The sequence below is a fragment of the Crocodylus siamensis genome, chromosome 11 (genome assembly GCF_052110815.1).
Source record: "Crocodylus siamensis isolate JL-2025a chromosome 11, ASM5211081v1, whole genome shotgun sequence".
Classification (NCBI taxonomy): Eukaryota; Metazoa; Chordata; order Crocodylia; family Crocodylidae; genus Crocodylus; species Crocodylus siamensis.
The window spans coordinates 10,896,346-10,915,569 of NC_143405.1; the positions used below are offsets into that span (position 1 = coordinate 10,896,346).

Sequence of the window (19,224 nt, forward strand, 5' to 3'; positions counted from 1 at the left end):
CACGCGGCGTAACAACTGTGAATTATCATGTATCACATGAGGCCAAGGCAAAGGGCCTAATGCTTCATAGGCTAATACAACTTTCCTCCAGATGGTTAGTTTTTTAGCAAGATGTTAGGGATAGGACTTACAGGGTAACCAGGGTCTCCGGGCTCCCCTCGATCTCCTCTGTCACCAACTGGACCCTACAAAAATACAGCAAAGGTTCAAGGTACATGCAAAACATCAGCAGGCCACTCTGTCCCAGCTTTTAAGGGCAGGATCCTCAATGACCAGGAAAAAGAATCCACCTGGCTGTTTCATCTGCATGTGCATCACGTGCAAAATCTAGTCCACAACGATTAGAGAAAGGATCGAGCAATATCTTACTCTGTCTCCAGGTGGTCCCTGAGGGCCTTCTATCTTCCCATCATCACCTTGTTCTCCCTGTGGACATAAATATTAGCATTAAAATAACCCAGAGCACACATGACAAGTGGTTTTATAAAGACCTGTTCCAAAGTCAGTGGGAACTCTTCCCAAGGACTTCAGTGGGATGTAAATGAGGCCTTTGATATTAGCAGATGGAAAAAAAGCTGTTTATGAAAGGAGAGCATCAGCTTTTAAAATGAAAAAAAAAATCACATTTCTGTTTGAAGGGTTTTTTTCAAGGTAGTATTGTCATAAATAGCATCTAGGGGTCCCAAAAAGGAATGAGGGGAGAAAAGTAAATCAAATCATTTTTCTGTCTCTGTCTACTTGGTTAAATTTGTGCAAAAGAAGCTTCACACCATTTTGCTGTGCAGCCTATTAGTTGGTTTCTCCTATTTGCATGCCTGTTTCCTGCAGAGGACTACGTAAGTTTTTAAATAGTCATACATGATGGCAAAACCACCCAATAGGCTGGGAGGACTCCAACAGGACTAGTTCCTGCAAATTCTTTTCAAAGAGATTGTGGCAGTGTTGGTCCAGGCAATGTGGGAGGGGAGAATATTTTGAGGTGATTTAAAGAAGAGTACTGAGACCTGAAAAAAGCTTGAAAGATTGTCTCAAATTTCTGCCAACTGTGCAGTTGGTCCAATACAATATATCACTCCCAAAAATACCCTTGATTTTTTTAAAATAGATTTTTAAAGACATGTTTCAGATGGATAGATCCCCTTTAAAGTTAAGGACAGTATATTCAAAAAATGCTTATGAGGCCTAAGAATTTAAGTCCTGTTTTCAAAAGCAGTCTAGGGACAGATAAATAAAGGCTTTTGGGGCACTGATAAGTGCTTTCAAAGCACCTGTGGCTATGGCTATATAGCAAGCAAACCAGCCAGGCTGGGCAGCAGCACCCTTCAGCACATTATCCTGCTGCAAAAAATGTGTAACTCCATTCTCATGGCATGGTAGACAAGCTAATTAGCATGATGCTGGGCAAATTTGTTCTGTTACTCAGCTGTGCTGAGCAGCCTGCCTGAAGTGATGGAGAGATGCAGCTACATTGCTTCTAGTTGAAGAGGCCACCTCTTTGCAGCACTGCAGCAAGCTTGGGGGTACTGCCACTGGGCATAGTGAACATGTGGCCTAAGTGAGATGGACACTCAGGCCCTCAATAATTTTAATGGGAGGTATTTGTATCAGGGCCAGGTACCTGAGCAAATTCCACCAAATGCCTCTCTGCATTCTTATGTGCCTCCATGCTATTGAAATTCTGAGTAATCTCAACTTTAGAGTGTAATGTAGAGATATCCAAGCTAGCTGTAAAGAAACCCAGTTAGGTATCAGAAATGGTTCAGGCCTGGCAGCAAGGGGCGCAGTGCAGGCTTATTTATGCTATCAAGAAGCTTGTTTAGAGACAGGTTGAGTATCTCTGTGCCATTTTGCAGACCGCAGTGTACAGATACCATAAATCTCTTAGGAAGCCAGTGGAATGTAGACTCTCAGACATTATTGAAATTTAGCCCAAGCCTCTTTTGCATCCAGTCTTTTTTTTCATTTAAAGAAGATTAAACTAAAGTTATTTGTAAGAAATGCATGAATACCTCAGAGGATGAGGTTTATTGAAGGGAATATCGCACCTAAATCTCCATTAGGATAAGCACTATGAAGGCTGAATCATAGCTATACTCCTCTTAGGCTAAGGATAGGGGAGTATTATTGGGTAACATTTTCCTGAGTATCCTTTGATACAAGGAAAGAGAGGTACTTTCCTGGCTGGATTTATGATAGATGAACTGATGTGGATTCTGTTCAGATTAATCCTCCAAGTTGAGAGTTTGGGCTCAGGCAAAATGGAGATCTTTTCTGAGTCTCTCTCATTATTTCCTGGACTTCTTGTTATTGGTCATACTGGGACTACTGCTCATAGACCTCCTTTTGGGCATTTCCACTCTTCTCAACTCCATTGAGATCTGAAAGTGGAAATGTGTCTAGGTGCTCTAAAGGAACAAGGGAGCAGTTGGCCTTTTGAGCTTTCAAGATTTGGGTTCATGTTTGGGAATGGTTTTTATCTGCTGGTTCCAGTTTGCTCATCCTCAACCAAGCAGGAACCAGCAAATTTGTGTGAAGCAAAGCTGTGCTGCAGCACATGCAACCTTAAGCACATCCTTCTGCCAAAAGGGCTAGGTAGACAGATAGTTTCTGGGGAAAATCCTTATTGCACTAAGAAGGAGGATTATTATAAAGAGCTAACATACAGCATGAGGCCAAGGCAGTTGGTAAGCTGATTTCTAGTGATGCATGACTGATCTGCTGGATTTTTTTTACCTGGTCTAGTTACCCCTTTCTAAGAAACCAGGTGCACAGAGCTATTTTTTTGTTGTTGTGTATAAAATTAAGCAAGAGACCTGTAATAGAGAGGATGCAGGATGCTTCTGTGATTTTTCTGAATTTTGTTGCTTTGACAGTCAGTGTAGCATTTTAACCAAGCCGTGCTTTTCCCCACCTCACTGCACATTCCCTGAGCTATAAAGGGAACATGGCTGATCCAAATACCTAGGTGACATGCTGCTATCACAGTTTTTGTAGTCAAGGTTATCCCCTTATGCAGCCAATTATGCAAGAACTCCACTGACTTCACTGGGATCATTTGTATGGATAAGTGATCCCCAAGCTAAGCAAAGGGCTTGGCCTGGCTCTCAGTTAGCAATACCTATGTTCAGAAGAGGCTCTGGAGCAGTGCAGACTACCTGATGACACAGGATCCCAATCCGGTCAGATGATCCTGTTGCATTACTACAGTTATGCACTGTAGTCCACAACCAGTGGTGCTTTGTTGGAGTGGGAGCCTGAAACTGAGCCTTTCCACCAGGCCCCAAAAGGTGACTTCTTCCATGGCCCAAATACCGCTGTATTTCTGACCTTCGGAGGCTCTGCATTCCAGACTCTTCACATGCATGCTGTTTTGCTGCTGCTGTTTTAAATTCACTTGCATAAGTTACTTGGGGCTACAGTGGCCTATTTTCTCTGGAGTCCAGCTCTGAGACGGCTGTTTCTTATCTCTCCACACAGCACAGCTACATTCCAGCTCCTTTGGTTTTTGACTACTTGATGTCACTGGATATTTGGTGTCCCGGCTTTTCAGGATTACTGTTTCACAGCTCGTTTGGGCTCCAGCTTTGGGACTGTTCTTTTGTGGAGTTTGGGGGTAACTTGCATCCTGGCTTTGTGGGCTGTTGCACCAGAACTCGTAACATGCACCAAAACCCACAAAGCAAATTCACACAGAACCAAGTATTTTATGGACTTCTGTAATGTTCAGGCAAATGGTCAGAACAACCCTTTTCAGTGTCTTAACATCTCCTTGGGGTTTTGCTGCAGTCTTCACTCTTCCATCCTGCCAGCCCTATCCTTCTGCTATCCTTCTCTTTGGTGAGCTGAATAGCAGTAGTGTACTTGATCTCTGTAAACGCTCAGCAGCTCCACCACCCCAGAGAAGACCTGCACAGCAATTTGTCTGCACTTGGCTTTTGGCAGTGGCAAAGCTGCAGTGGCCAGTGTCCTGCTGCAGAAAACCTCTCTGGCTTCAGAGTCTGATGGTTGCTGGTGCCTTCTTTGCTGGCGGGGCTTGGCGGGTTATTGAAAAGTATTTCGGCCACAGGGGAGAAAGGACGGCCCAAGCTATGTTACAGATTTTCAGGCTGGGGTGAGGAGGAGCTTGTGCCAGTGTCAGCTTTTGTAGGCCCACAGAGGTAGATTCCTAAAGGCTTTTGCAGACACCCTTTGTCTATACACTGCCGTTTCAAAATTCAAGATTGTACTGGTGGCATCAGTATCGTGTCTTTAATAGAAAGCATTCTGGGTGGTGCACTGATCACGCTTGTTGAAGTGTTAGGGGAGCTCTTGAAAAAGAGAACATAGGAAAGGGCTGTACAAGGGCTACTTGTCAGTAGAAAGCTGGATAGAGACATTTGGGTAGTTGATCATTGATGAAGAAAAGATGTATTTTTTAGACACCCCTGGGAACTGTCTAAATATAAAGGAGAAAAACCCCTCCAGCCTCAGTGGCAAGTCTAACAAAGGTCCTGAGATGCAGAAGTCTTGATATCAGATACCTCTGTTCAAGGAGGTTCCCTTTCAGAGCCTGAGCAGGCATGGGGGCTGTACCTTAAAGAAAATTTAAAATGTAGGACTTCCTCAAAGATTATCAGGCTCTTCAGAGCTCACTGCTAGACACAGGGGGCAATGTTTTAGATTCAACATGTGAAACCTCACCTCAGGTCTTCATCAGTTTGTGGATGCCTTGCTCTGAAAGACTGATCTAGTCCAGTACTATGAGGCTGAACTGCTTCAGGACTTCTTGATGTCTGGGTTACTCACAGAGGGGAAGATTAACGTTTTTTTTTGTAATTCTCTGGAAGTTGCAGTAACAAAAAAAAGTAAAAGGGCAGAAAAGTAAACATGTTGGGATACAAATGGAAAATGCATGGAGAAGGGGAGGCTTGTTGTTGTTGGCTCCTTTCCCACAGTGAGATACACCAGTTTGTAATTTTTAAAAGGATCCCATCTGGACAGCTCCATGCTGCTGCCAAATGCAGGCATCTGCTCTGAGCAAGGCCTCTTTGAGGAGCTTTCAATGTATTAAATGCTGTAGAGTAGTTAGCTGGGATGGCACCATGGAGATGAATGCCAAAATGACGGATGTAATCAGTCCCATTATTTCTCTGGACAACAGCAGACCTTCTTCACCATTAAATATCCTTCTTCATCTGTATTACTAACTTACCAGGAGATAAAAAAGTCACAGAATCATCACAGCCCTATTTCCATTTCCTCTCCAGCTTTCTGTTCACTCTTTAATTTTCAAGGCCCTCCATTCTTCTTCTTTTGTTGCTCAGGTTATAGGCGGCCTTAGGGAAATACTGCAGCATCTGCAGCCATGCAGAAGAAAAACCAAAAGACAGTGATGGAGATGAGAAAGCAGCAGAGACGCAATCAGTTGCTCTAGTGCTGGGGATGTCTCTTATGGCTGGAAGGCAGGAACGGACAATGAACGAGTTCTCGGTAGCACCCACCATCTTCATATGCAGGGTGTAGCCTCTAAGAGGAGTGCATATCTACAGCTTGAACAACAACGCTCCTTGCCAGTCATCCACCGTGGATTCTCACTGCTAGTGTAGCTGGAGACGAGTGTGGTATGAAGGAGACACATCGCAGAAATTCATGTTAAGGTGGAGCACGTTCAGACACAGTGGCCTAGATAGGAAATCCTGAACCAATGTGATGGGGTTCCATGTCCTGGCAAATGTGTGCCCTTGGGATTTCTTCTCCGAGTCTCAAGAGCCCCTTTAAGCAAAGAAATTATTGCGTGCAGATGCACTTGTGCAATCATGTCCATATGTTATAAGACCAGTGCAAAGGGAATGCCAATGGCTTGCCTGGCTGCTGCGCTGAGTTCTGCCTGTGGTAGGAACGCTAAGTGCAGAGAGGAAGAAAACCAGGCGCAAGAAAATGTCAAGCATCTTTACACTTCATGGGGACCCCATTTACAACTATTTCCAGTTACTACGGCTTTCCTTCCTGTACGGGGAGCAGGGGGGAGGGGGGAAAGAACCGCTGCTGTTGCTACTGACAGACACGTGATTGACTCTGGCAGCAACGTGAGCACAGCCAAAGCCAGCTGGGATCATCCTCAGAGCACTGAACGGTAAGCCATGCCAACAGGAAGCCATTAAAAGATGAGTCACTCTTCCAGCCTGAACTGGTTGTGATTAAGCTGACTCAGCAAAAGCCTTGAAGCGGGGCGGGGGGGGGGGGGAGAGGAAAGTAGCAATGCAATAATGGCTCTTACTCATCCCAGCTGCAGTCAAGTGGCTTGTCAAGGTGTGTGGGTGGATAGGCAGGTCAGGGGTGTGGGAGGAGATGAGTCAAATGGGGAAGAGGGGAAAGAGCACTTCTGCTTTATTTATGAAGTGCAGAAGGCTAAACACACCAGCAACTGTAGACAAGTATTTGAAGAGCAGAGTTCTTGGGGCACATGTGCAGGGTGTTATTTTGACTTGATAACAAAAAACCTACTGATCTAATTTCTTTCGTCTTGAGGATTCAGTAGGATTTCGTTAGAACCAAGAAACACATGCCCTGAAATTCATGCCTACAGGCCTTTTCAGAGATGCAAGAGCATGTGGATGCCTCGAAAGTATGTCCTGGTAGGCTGTGTATCCTGATGTTGACTTGCATTGATAATGCACTGGTTGGTATGTCAGGGATGCGATTACTGTCTACTAGATGGGATGCCAGACTTGTCCAAGTGTTTATTGGTATCCTGCAGTACATCAATTGGAGAATGAGGAGGATATAAGTCATACAGCTGTTACTAATGATGCTTATACTGTGATTCAGTGCAAGCAGTAGAAGCCTGTGTTTTTCAGACAGGATGTCACAGGTTCTAGTTCTCAGACTACAGCACGTGGCTAGGTTACCACCAGCATATGACTCCCCTGGCAGTGTTGGGAGTGCAGGTGCTGATGCCTATTTATATGGGTATAAAGAAAATAAAACCCATTGTTATGGCTCTACCAGGTGTGAATAGGGTTGGTTTGCACATGCAGAACAACAGACAGCTACAGTGAAGTCTTCCCTTACCTTTTCACCTTTTGGCCCTGGTGGTCCAATTGGACCTGGTGGTCCAATATGGCCCTGCAAGAGAACAGACAGCATATGGTAAGAGTGCCAACAGAGACATTTTTAGAGATAGAGGTTGTTTGATGCACTGCTGACAATAAAAATGCCTGAATTATATGTACAGGCCTTAAGAGGAACATAGTAAAGCATTATTTGTAGCTGAAAGGCAGAGGAAAACCATATGTGAAGAATTTTTAATAGCACAGAGTAGAAGGCTATTTGTGTCCCCTCTCCAAACTGAAAATATAAATATGTTCAAACTATTTTTTGCATTGTGGGCAAGTTATTAGGCTATGTTTGGGACTGGGGAAAGCCAAGTCTAGAGTCAAACATGCAGGCTTACCTCATAACCCCTTAAGCCAGGTTCTCCTTGAGCACCCATTCTTCCTGGGGGACCCTATCAAAGCAATTGAAGAGAAATGCCATTACAAAAGGCTGCTGTCATTCCTGACTAGTCTCATGGCAGCAGCATGCTGCAGCATTCCCACTGGGCAGCATTCCCTCCATTCAGCCATCAAATTGACATGAAAGTAGCTACACCAAACAAACTCTCCGGCACTGCATAGCAATCAGATCCCCAGCTCATTCAGATCCCCAGAAACTTCATTATCATAAATGTTCAGTTTCTTTTTCCATCTGGGAACAAGCTCACATTTCTGGTGTGCCTCAGGCTGGAAATTCTGAATTGTGCCCTTTCCTTCTGGGACCATGGAATAGGTATAGATAGGTGTCAACAAGCCCCCCAAAATTAAATTCTTTGTTTTATCAAGTGCTCTCTGATATGTTTGTGTTTACAGAGCAAACTCTTAAGACAATGCAGGGTGGATAACACTTGCCAGTTGCTAATCACGCCTATGCCTATTGCTATCAAAGGCAGATGTGCTTGTTTGTTCATGCTCTATTCTCTACCAGCCCTGTTCAGATTCCTCTTCTAGCTACTATCCAAAGTCTTATTTTTTGGCCAAATATTCCACCTGTGATGATTTCTGTTCTAATGAAGGACTTGATTGTAAAGCACGTTGACTGCCTCTTGCTTAGCTTTGTGGTTTGAGGCTGAAGGAGGAGTCCACCTGAACTGTGGTGGGTGGCTTGCAGGAGGTAAACACTGACATTTTAGGAGTCTGAACAAAAGGTTAAAAAACATTTTTTCAAACTCTGATGTTCAGATTAAAGCTCTCTGTTGTTAAACTGCAGAGAGTGGTAGACTCCAACTTTTCCAGCTAGCTGAGGGCCAATTTAGATTGTTGTAGGTTAGGCAAATTTCTTCTTCTGGCGCTTTATATTATATTACCTGATAATCTCCACACTTCATTTGACTGTGTTTTGCTATGCAATAAGTAAAATATATCATTCTGGGTAACGGAAGGAGTTGTACGCATTAGTTATTCCAGTGGCTAGAAACCGCTACACAAGTTACAGTTTGCGCTTCCTATTTGCAGCTGGAAGTTCAAGCGCTGGCATGCAAATAGCACACATTGGTGTGTGCTGTTAAACAAGGTGAGCTACAGGGGGCTAAGGATGGCTTTCTGTACTGGAAGATATTTTGGGTGATACAACAGAATTGGAGTGTGCTTTGTACTGGGGGAAAAACAAGACTTCTGTCATTTGAGGTCCTTTGGATCTGCCAATATCTGAATCCTGGTGTCGGTGGAGCTAGTTCCTCCTGGAGTCCATTGATACGAATTAGCTACAAGGACTGCTTCAGTGTGCCATATGAGAGATTTTTTCATAGGACCCAGTTGTCACACTACTTCTAGCAGACCCCACCTAACAGGTAGCCTTTCCAGATCATCCTATTTTTAATGCAGAAAAAAGCCATTTTCTTAAGCACAGGCTGCAAAGGCAGGCTCAGTCTAGTGAACTGCTAAATAAACAAATAAATAATCCATAAATTATCCATGGAGAGTCTGCCAAAAAAAACCTTCAGGGAGGTTCTATGCAAAGGCCTTAATTTTTAATGCAGGACTTGTTACTCAAGTCCCCAGGTACTTCTCTCCGTTACTCAGGCACTCATTGCTACTGTTCTGAAACATCTCAGCAATTCCCTGTTCATAACAAACCTTAGTCTTTCCTGCCCTTTCAGTACGTGCTATAACAGCAAAGTAAAAAGAAGCAAGGGACGCCATGATGCCAGTTACCCTACAGGTCTAATACGTATGAAGAAATAATATAATCGTTTATCACCGTCTTGAACCCACTATCACATTTCTGAAACAAACGAATTTTCTTCACCGTACTTTTGTTGTTCCTTCTCCCAGCCTCACCCCAATGCCTTGCCTCAAACCCTTCATCATAGTTGTTCTCACTGTAGGTATTTGAGATAAGTAGATCAAGAGTGGGTGTATAGTCAGGGAAGAAGTCCAAGGCAGAGTTCCACATAATAACATTGTTTGACTTGGAAGTTTCTCTCACCGTGAGCATGCAGTCTCACAGGGACTGCTTTTCACAAAAATAGCTTATCAGTTCACTTCCTCCTTCCAGAAAACCAATCCTAATATTTCAGCTTGTTTAGGAGTGTTAACTAGTTCTGCCTGCCATCGGTGCAAAGGAAACTCGAGAGTTTTTCTTATGCCACAAAATGAAATACTAAAATCTTGGATGATTAATGACTCTGAGAGATCAAAAAAGTTGATCAAATCTCCATAGGAATTTTGAAAAAAGTCCTTACTAAGCAATCTAATGAAAAATTGCAGTTTTGATTAAAAAATGAAAAGTGAATATTTTTTCAAGTTTTGATATTTTGAAAATAAGTTTTTGTTTTTTCCATGTACAACTTCCTTCCTTCTATCTCTTTTTTTCTCTCTTCCTATAAAAATTTGCCACTGACAGGAATTGAGGAAGAAAAAAGGGAAGCCTCCTTACTGAAATGTTGTTAAAAAAATAAATTCTGATTAAACTTTTAATTTAGGAAAGATACCCATTTCCTGTTCAAAAAAATCATGAAGAATTGGTTTCAACTGACTTCAGTTAAGTGAGGAATCAAGAAAAGGAGCAAGCAGTACAAGAATATAAACCTGTCCTTCTCTCTGCCTGCTTCCTTACGCTCAGGGCCCCAAAGTGCCTCTACCTTTGCTTGGACCTCCCATGCATATGCCCACTTGCCATTTGTGTTCATGCTCCCCACCCTGCCCTCATTCCTGTCTCCATTTGTTGCATTCAATCATGGTCAGATCTCTTCTCACCATAGGTCCCAGGGTACCTCTGGATCCCTTAGGGCCTTGAGTTCCCTTTGGCCCTGTCTTTCCTGGAGATCCTGTCTCACCAAGTTGTCCTTGATGGCCTTTGGTGCCCTGTAGAAGATGCATATATGCATTACTGACAGAACATGAGAAGGCTTCTGCAGACAAATGTTGAAGGAAAGAAGTGAGAGCAGGGAATAAAAAAAGAAGTGGCACTGGCAATGGAAAGCAGAGAAGATGTTCCTACCTTCTGCCCCGGTTTGCCTTTTTCTCCTTGTTTTCCAGGTTTCCCTTCTTGCCCCTATGAGAAAGGCAAAAGCCATAAGGAACAAAAGTAAGGCATCCATCCAAGAATGAGCATCCCCACCCCCTGGCATGATGACTTCCAAAACGGGCAGAGCCCAGGCTTTGATGATAATGTCAGGCAAGAGTCCTTCTGCCCACTCGTTCCTATTCCCGTGGGGGCTGAGAAAGGGGGAGTAAAAATGGTTAACGGAATAATCCAACTGGCCACATGGAGCATCAGAAAATAAACTTCATTTACAGACAGTGTGGCGGAGCAGGAGCAGGGTCAACATTGTTCCTGAACTCCCCTGATGCAGGACAGTGGGGTTTACCCATCACTTCAATGCTGAAAGATTATCATGCAAGGAAGACTGCCTGTCTCTGTGGAAGCATTCATGGGAAGGAGCAGTTTTAATCTTTAGATCGCATGTCAGGTGTAGACTAGGACTCTGGTGGCTGGAAACCCCCCATCTGCTGACTGTTGTTGGTCAGCTGGTGGGAGGGGAGTGGTAGGTCTCGGTGGAATGACTTGTGCAAAAGGGCCCCCAGAACCAAGCTGACGTCTTCGCTGCCCTCCTCCGTTAGTGCTTTCACAACAAAGTGTGCTACCATCTCACGTTCAGCAAAATATTTCCTACCAGTTCAAGTGTAGAGAAAGATGCCATGCTCTTGACTGCTGTACCTGTCCTAGACATAAAAGGGCTTTTACTCAGTCAGTCTGGCGCCTTTCACCAGCAGTGAATGCATGTAAAACTGAGGCTTTCGTAGCTTTGTAAAAGAACAGCACTCGGCATCTGTTGAGGAGCCACTGCTTAGTTAAGCAACATCCCCTTGTTCCCTAGTAGATAATTAGCATACCGCCAAATACTCCTTTTCTGCTTGCTTTTTGTATGCGTCTTTTGGCCATTATACACAACAGTGTTATTTGTACTATTTTTAAAACAAGCATGCATGCATGCATATAAACAGACCCCATTATCCACCTGCTCATTTCCGCAGAAATAGGCTCAGACATGCACATACAAATGGGCCCAGAAACAGCAAGGCACACAGCTACAGGCCTGTTGCACACACCTGTATTCCCTTTCTCACATGCAACAGGCCCTTAACCCATTCATGCACATATAGGACAGGAAATGGGCTGTTGGAAGACTGACACTGGAGTTTTAAAGACAACTGAATACTGGATATTCAAAGGTGCCTACAGAGGCTCTGGGTATGTCTGGAAGCACATTAAATGAATGAAATTAAAGAAATGGGGCATTAGGAGTTTTACAGGGATGTCTCTCAGCTCCTTTCCATCAGTTGGACATTAGGAGCACAGGGATTTGGCATTTTATCATCAACTCTAGTGTCCATGGGCTGCAGGCCAGGAGACAGATTGTGGATTTGTTTCGAAGAAATAAGCTGTTGGAGGGGCACTGAAAAAGAGCTATTGTTTTTTGCCTGTTGGAACCTAAACTTTTCATCAGTGTCTTTGTATCAGTCCATCTTGCTGTATTAATCTGGCATTTGTTTCTGCCACACTCTCTCCTCCTGAACTCCTGCATTTTTAATTCAACAAGGTATTATTTGAACTACTATTGATGCTGTGGAAACAAACTGCTCTCTTGGCCAGATGAAAGTAACAGTAACACCACGTGATAAGCCTAATCAGATGTAGTGTTTTTCAACTTTGATCTGAAATGCGTCTCAGCTGCAACAGTGCAGACAATCCAGACCCTCTGCAGTTCCCTGAAGGGGATGATTCTGTTCCGCATGAATCATATATTTCCAGGGAGCATCATGTAAATTCTGGGAATTAAATCTCTTGCAAAGGTATCATTGCTCCTCAGGAGTATTTGATTCTTGCTATCTGATCTCTTAAAACTATGGAGTTTGTTTTAGGGCCTCCAAATTTTTTATTATAACTTCTCTAATCCTATGTGAGGACGTTGACAAGGTGCGGTTAGCCTTACCGACATGCATCCACAGATGCATCTCGAGCAGGTCCAGGGAGGTGGTCCTCCCCCTCTATGCGGCACTGGTCAGGCCGCAGCTGGAGTACTGCGTCCAGTTCTGGGGGCCGCACTTCAGGAGGGATGTGGACAACATGGAGAGGGTCCAGAGGAGGCCACTCGCATGATCGGGGGCAGCAGGACAGGCCCTATGAGGAGGGGCTACAGGACCTGAACCTGTTCAGCCTCCACAAGAGAAGGCTGAGGGGGGATCTAGTGGCCATCTATAAACTTACCAGGGGGGACCAGTGGGGAATGGAAGAGTCCCTGTTCCCCTGAACACTACCGGGGGTAACAAGGAATAACTGCCATAAGTTGTTTGACAGTAGATTCAGGCCAGACATCAGGCTTCACAGTCAGGGCAGCTAGGATCTGGAACCAACTTCCAAGGGAAGTGGTGCTCGCGCCTACCTTGGGGGTCTTCAGAAGGAGGCTAGACAATCACCTAGCCAGGGTCATTTGACCCCAGTACTCTTTCCTGCCATAGCAGGGGGTCGGACTAGATGATCTGCTCAGGTCCCTTCCGACCCTGCCAACTATGAAACTGCACAGGTCAAGCTGCTAGAACCAGAGTTGTCCCCAGAAGGTTTTATGGTTTATCAAACTAGTGCCACATTTAATGTGTTGGATACCAAAAACCTGGTATTGCAGGACTCACATTAGGAGAAGGTAATGATACTCTTGCAAGCTTTGTTCATGAAATAAACTCTGCCCACACGAGGCATGGCTTCAAAGGACATTTTGTAATGTTCAGAATTTGAGCTGCCGTGTCCTCTGGTGTCCAGGGATCAGGTTCCTCTTAATTGTGTTGAAGTACATCCGGGGGCTGTGTGCTTGGCTTCCCCAGTAAGGCTCACATGGCCCGCTGGGCATTGACATCATCCTCAGGCAATGATAGCTCAGATGTCCCAACAGGTGTTGATAAGCAGCTTGGGCCTGGCTCCTTTGTAACTGGGGGAAAAAACAACTGGCCGTGTCTCCCAGGCCCACTTGACAGTGATCCTAAATGAGTCCTCGCTGAGATCATGCAGATTTTACATAATTCTTGCATTCTGTTCATTGGCCTGGTCTGCTCTTGAAAAGTTTTGCTAGTACAGATGTGCCAAAAGTGCTGTACTGGCACTAACCCGAGTGGAGGCACAACTTATAACTGTATAGTTTCCATCAGCTCCCTGACTGGCAGGAGCTACCTCAGCCAGAGGACTTTGTTGCTGCTATCTGCCTCTACACTGGGGCTTTTGCTGGCACAGCTCTTTTGGACCAATGTGTAATTTCTCTTCACTCTCCTAACTGCCTGAGCCATATCAGCAGACCTGAGATGTTTGGACAATCTGTAAAACTTTTCATGGTGTTGATGGTGGACCAAAAGAGATCTTATAGGGTGTGTCCAGATTTCATAGACATTAGGGCTGGAAGGGACCTCAAAAGATCATCGAAAGATGAATGTGGCCATGCACTTCCTCGGGGGCAAACAGTGGCACAACTACGTGCCACTGTGCCTGGCTCTGGCCAGCCAGGCTCTGGTTTCAGGTAGTGCATGCTGCCATCATCCCACTTTTTTCAGGTGCGGGTTTTTTTGGCCCCAGGTTCTCCCGGTGTTAAAAAAACCTGCCATGCTGCAAATCAGCAGCACAATGAAAGCCTGAATGTGCAGCACGTGTGGTCTGGTGGGCCGCATGAGCATGCTCCTCTGGACACACCCATGAGGTTCAATAAGGAGAAGTGCAAAATCCTGCACTAGGATGGAACAATCCCACGCACTAGTACAGGCTGGGGACTGACCAGCTAAATAGCAGCTCTGCAGAAAGTAGGAGCATTGCCAGCAGGTTAAGGGAAGTGATTATTCCCTTTTATTTGGCCCTGGTGAGGCCACATCTGGAGTACTATGTCCAGTTTTGGGACCCGCACAACAGAAAGGATGTAGACAAATTGGGGAGTCCAGGGGAGGGCAGTGAAAATGGTGAGGGGTGGGGGGCATCATTTACGAGGACAAGCTGAGGGAACTGGGCTTATTTAGTCTGGAGAAAAGAAGACTGAGAGGAGATTTAACAGCAGCCTTCAACTCCCTGAAGGGTGTTTCCAAAGAGGATGGAGCTGGACCATTCTCCGTGGTGGCAGATGACAGGACAAGGAGCAATGGACTCAAGTGGCAGCAAGGAGAGTTCAGGTTTGATATTAGGAAAAACTTTCTCACGAGGAAGGTAGTAAAACGCTGGAACCCAGAGAGGTGGTTTAATCTTCATCCTGGGAGGTTTTTAAGACCTGGCTAGACAAAGCCTTGGCTGGGAGAATATAGTTATAGCTGGTCCTACTTTGAGCAGGGGGTTGGACTTAGATGACCTCCTGAGGTCCCTCCCAACCCTAAGTTTCTATGATTTAGAAAGTATTGTCATTGGGCATGCAAGTTAGAAACCAGCAAGACATACTGAGCAGCTCTTGTCTTTCAACTACTGCTTTAGGTTCTGCAAATGCAGAAATTGCTGTCCTGAGTTCACTTTTTAGAGGATCTCTCAGTAATTGGAACAACTGTGGACTTTCTTTTTTGTTTAAAGCAAATGATTAGTTCTGGGGAACAAGATGACAGAAAGAAGCAGGAGTTGGTAGGCTGGCTCTCCATGGTCTGGTTGTAGTTGAGTGTTGGTGTAGATACTCTGCGGGGCACCCAGACCCCTGAAGTGTTCATGTAATCTTTTTGGAAAAATCAGGGTTTGTATCAAACCATGTGAGAAAATATTGTGGAAGCCTGGTACTACTGCGTCTGAAAGTCTCCCAAATGGGAGTCTAGTTTTTCTTGCTACCTCTTGTGGTTTGTTGGTGTAGGTTTTCTTAGCTACTGCCCTCTTTACTGGAGACTACAGTGAAGGGCACTATAGAAAAGCCCGTACATAAGAGAAATTCACTTTAAGTTCTTTTTGCTGGATGGGAATCAGATGACTGTGGGAGCCAAGACACTAAACACTTGATGCTCTTTATTCTTTGAGGAGGTTTGTACACATTTTGGTGTGTACTTTGGGTATCCTGCTAAGAAAACAAATCTTCTTTCCAAGCTTCCTCTTCAAGTGGGATTATTTATAAAAGAGCAATATCTCTTTATACACTGTACTGTTTATCAAACCAGTAATAAAATATATCATGCCAGCAACTCCAGGAGAAGATGGTACTTGTGACCAGAGACAGTGGGAAAGCAGCATTTTTAAACATAAAGCCACACGCCATTAGGTATGCAACAATATTTGTTTAAGCAAAAATTTACCATGCTGTGTTGCTCATTTGCAATTTCATTACAAGTTTGAGAAAGGACCTATATTTCAGGAATATTTTTTAAAGGTATGAGATACTTTCCTAATGAGGGAAAAAGGGCTTATTTTCTAGTGCAGATGAACTAGTTCTCAAGCAAAGGGGAATGTTTTTAACTGCCAATGGCATTGTCAACAAGAGTTGTATTTCTTGCATGAAATGCAAATAAAGCAAAATCTGAAAAGGGGGCAAAAACCCCCATGACATTAAATCTCTGCACCACAAGGACAGTAGGTCCTTAACAACTCTACAGATGGGAGGTGAAATTCAGCCACCACAGACTAATGCGCCATTTGAGTCCTGTTTTGAGACACTTGGGTCATGTGCCTTGCCTCTGGACAAACAGCATTTTTCATTTTGCAATGCCATCTCCACTAGGCTTAACAGTAGGAAGCAAATGTTCTGGTTTCAGGGTTTCGTCTATTCCTGTCCATCAACGTCCTTCACCTCATCAGAAACTTTTGGTCCTTTCTCAAACTACCCTGAGCAACATTCAATCCCATTGCCTTGTGCTTCAGTGTTTGAGGGTTCCTGACTTTTCTGAACAAGGCATCTCCTTTCTTTGCTCTTCACAACAGCTAAGTTGTCATTAACTCTGTTTAAGATTCTCTAAACTCTGGTAACTTCCCACGGTCTATACCATCCAGTTATGCCTTCACACGCTTCACTCCATCATTTTTCTCAAGGGGTTTCCCACTTCTTTCCTTCAAGAGAACATAGCCTGTCTTATATGGTGCCTTTACTTTACATAGGCAACTGAGGCAGTTGCTTAACCTACCTATCTAGAAACTTTTCGTGATCTCTGGAGTCTGTGAAGTTCCAAGGACCCTTCCAAAGGTGGAGAACGGTGCCTGTACCAACGGGCCCAAGACTCTTCTGTTTCACAACTCTGAACTCAGCTTTCTCTTCTTGCCCCTGTTGGCATCTTCTCCAACCCCACCTCTCCCCGCATTCAGGTATATAACATAGTCTAAGGCAGAGGTGCTCAATCCTTAATCCGTGCGCCACATTTTCATCTATCTCACAAGGTTCCCCATGGGTCCAAAAGTGTGGTGGCGGGGAGTGCTAACCACTCCCCTGCTGCCAAATTTGCAGACCCATTGGGGAGCCCCATAGGGCAGGGGTGGCATGAGGCCTGATCTGGGTATGCAGGTATGCATGTGGCCAGTATCTGGGTATTGCCACTCATCCAGCCCATGGAGCTCAAACATTGAGCACAACTGGTCTCAGGTATGCAATCAGACATTAAGTTGTGATTCACTTTGTACATTTTCCGTCAGCATCTGGAAACGTTTTATCTATGGTTGCGGTCTATTTGAGTTCCCTCAGCCAACGAGAGAATACACAGCATAGACATCAGTGGTTCCCTTGTTTTTGGCCTGCTGTCCATGTGCTGTTAGGAGCAAATGCATATATTCTCCACGATAAAAATGATATTTGCATTAGAGTCGATAGGGCTCAGCAGCACAAGACCGTTACACACATGGTGTCAAGGTCAGCTACCAAGAATGGAAACACTCTGACATTGATAAGAGGCCAAATGAAACAGGGCATTAGGATCTGAATACAAACTTCCCAGTAGTTTAAGCACATGGGGCACCTAGACATATGCTGGATGCCTGCTGTGACGCAGGCTAATTAGCATGATTAATCAAGTTGTCTGGAAGTCTCCATGTCATGCCTATTCAGTGACCCCGCGCTTCAAAATGGACGGTGGGGGTGCTTTAATTCAAGCTCGTCAAACGAGGTTTAGTTCAAGTGCCCATGCTGCCATTTTGAAGTGTGGGACACTGAAAACACGAGACACTGCAGGCGTTTTAATTAGATCAGCTCCTGGAACTGCTTTAATTAACTCCTCCCTCCCCCCACCTCCACCCTGGAGCACGTGTATAGATGCCCATGTGGACATAGATCCACAGCAAGCCTTAATGAAGATATGATCTAGCTGGCCTGACTGGATCATCATAATCCAGCGAGAACTGCAAGTATTCAGTAGTTCACATGCAGATGCCCCTGACCTTTCTAAAACAATGCAGCTATGAAGGAAATAGCTATTAGGAACATTCAGTTTGGTCTTAAAAAGCAGTTTTATCTGGATGCCACACTCTACTAAATCCCATGCATCAGTCTTAGGCAGCTCCCGTTCCCATTGAATAGAAGCTGCAGGGTGACTTCCTCTAATCAGAAATCAGGCATTCAAAGAGAAGGAAATCAGAATGTGACTTCTGTAGTAAAAGATGCAGCCATGAACAGAGAGGGAAGTATGAGATGCTGGAACTGAGGGGGGATTCAAGGGGTATAGGAAGGCAGAAAGAAACTAAAGTTGCAATAATGCTAGCAAGAAAGACATGAAATGGAGGAACCATAGTATGACCCATGCCCATACTGTTAAAGGACCTGGCCAGCCGGTTCCTATAAAGGAAAATGAAAAAGCCCCCTATCATTTCCTACTGCTCAGCAATGTCTCCATATGAGGACTACCATTTAATAAACTTTGATTGAGAGAAAGCTTTGATTGAGAGAAGCTTTCCCCCTATACAGGACAGTCAACAAGCACTCAGGAAATTAGTGGGATTATTGGGATGGGGCTCTTGAAGCCATAAATGTTTCAAATTTATAAGAAACACATTTTATAACCTCTGTCTAGCAGTAGTTTGGAAGAGGAGGAGCTCATGAATGGATGTGGGGAAAAAAAGATGCTGCTGTTCTTCAAGGTTTAGAGGGTTGGGAAGCAGCAAGGGGCTGTTTTGCCATAACTGGAAAGTGGGGTGAAGAGCCCAGGCTGAGATCACTGGCAGTAAGTAAATGAAAAATGCAATGAAAGATCCTATAAGAAGAGCTAAAACTCCAGCTGCAAGGCGGCAACTGGGACCACTACTGTGATATCCACTTAAGTCAAATTATTCAGCTTGAAACATGCAACTCCAACCAAAACCTCAGAACCCAGCTCCTCAGATTCTGCAGAAGTTCTTAGCTGTACTTACATTTTAAATCCCAAGCCCATATTCAGGTGAAATACACAACTATTGGTTTCCTGCATTGGGAATGTGCATCTGAATGGAGTTATTTTTTTGCTGAGATCCTAAAGTCCTAGTGTAAAATGACAGAATGGCATGTCCTCTGTACTGTAAACATGTGATGTGATTTCTGAAGTTAACTGCAGGAGTATCTTTGTGGTCAACAGTGTCCGTCTTAGGGCAGTGGTGTGCCCCGGTAGGCAGAACGATTTGGCTTGTAGTGTAATTGCTGGGCTTGATTCTTGGCCCTGCCACCGACTTCTTGTGTGGCCTGGGCAAGTCTTTTCACTGCTCTTTAGTTCCATTTCCCTTGGTTGGGAGAGTGAGACTTGTTTATGGGAGAGGGTGGTAGCTAGTCAT

At 44.5% G+C, this 19,224-nt stretch overlaps 1 protein-coding gene across 2 annotated transcripts in view; it reads right to left on the minus strand.

Moving 5' to 3' along the window:
• The window catches only part of COL27A1 (collagen type XXVII alpha 1 chain), a 234,622-nt gene that overhangs the window by 25,205 nt on the left and 190,193 nt on the right, over nucleotides 1-19,224 (minus strand). For both annotated transcript variants that reach the window (XM_090021040.1, XM_090021041.1), the window contains exons 39-44: nucleotides 10,516-10,569; nucleotides 10,272-10,379; nucleotides 7,433-7,486; nucleotides 7,051-7,104; nucleotides 370-426; nucleotides 132-185 (exon numbers count right to left, since the gene is read on the minus strand). In XM_090021040.1, coding sequence (XP_089877166.1) covers nucleotides 132-185; nucleotides 370-426; nucleotides 7,051-7,104; nucleotides 7,433-7,486; nucleotides 10,272-10,379; nucleotides 10,516-10,569 — 381 coding nt within the window. The remainder of the gene's footprint in view (nucleotides 1-131; nucleotides 186-369; nucleotides 427-7,050; nucleotides 7,105-7,432; nucleotides 7,487-10,271; nucleotides 10,380-10,515; nucleotides 10,570-19,224) is intronic.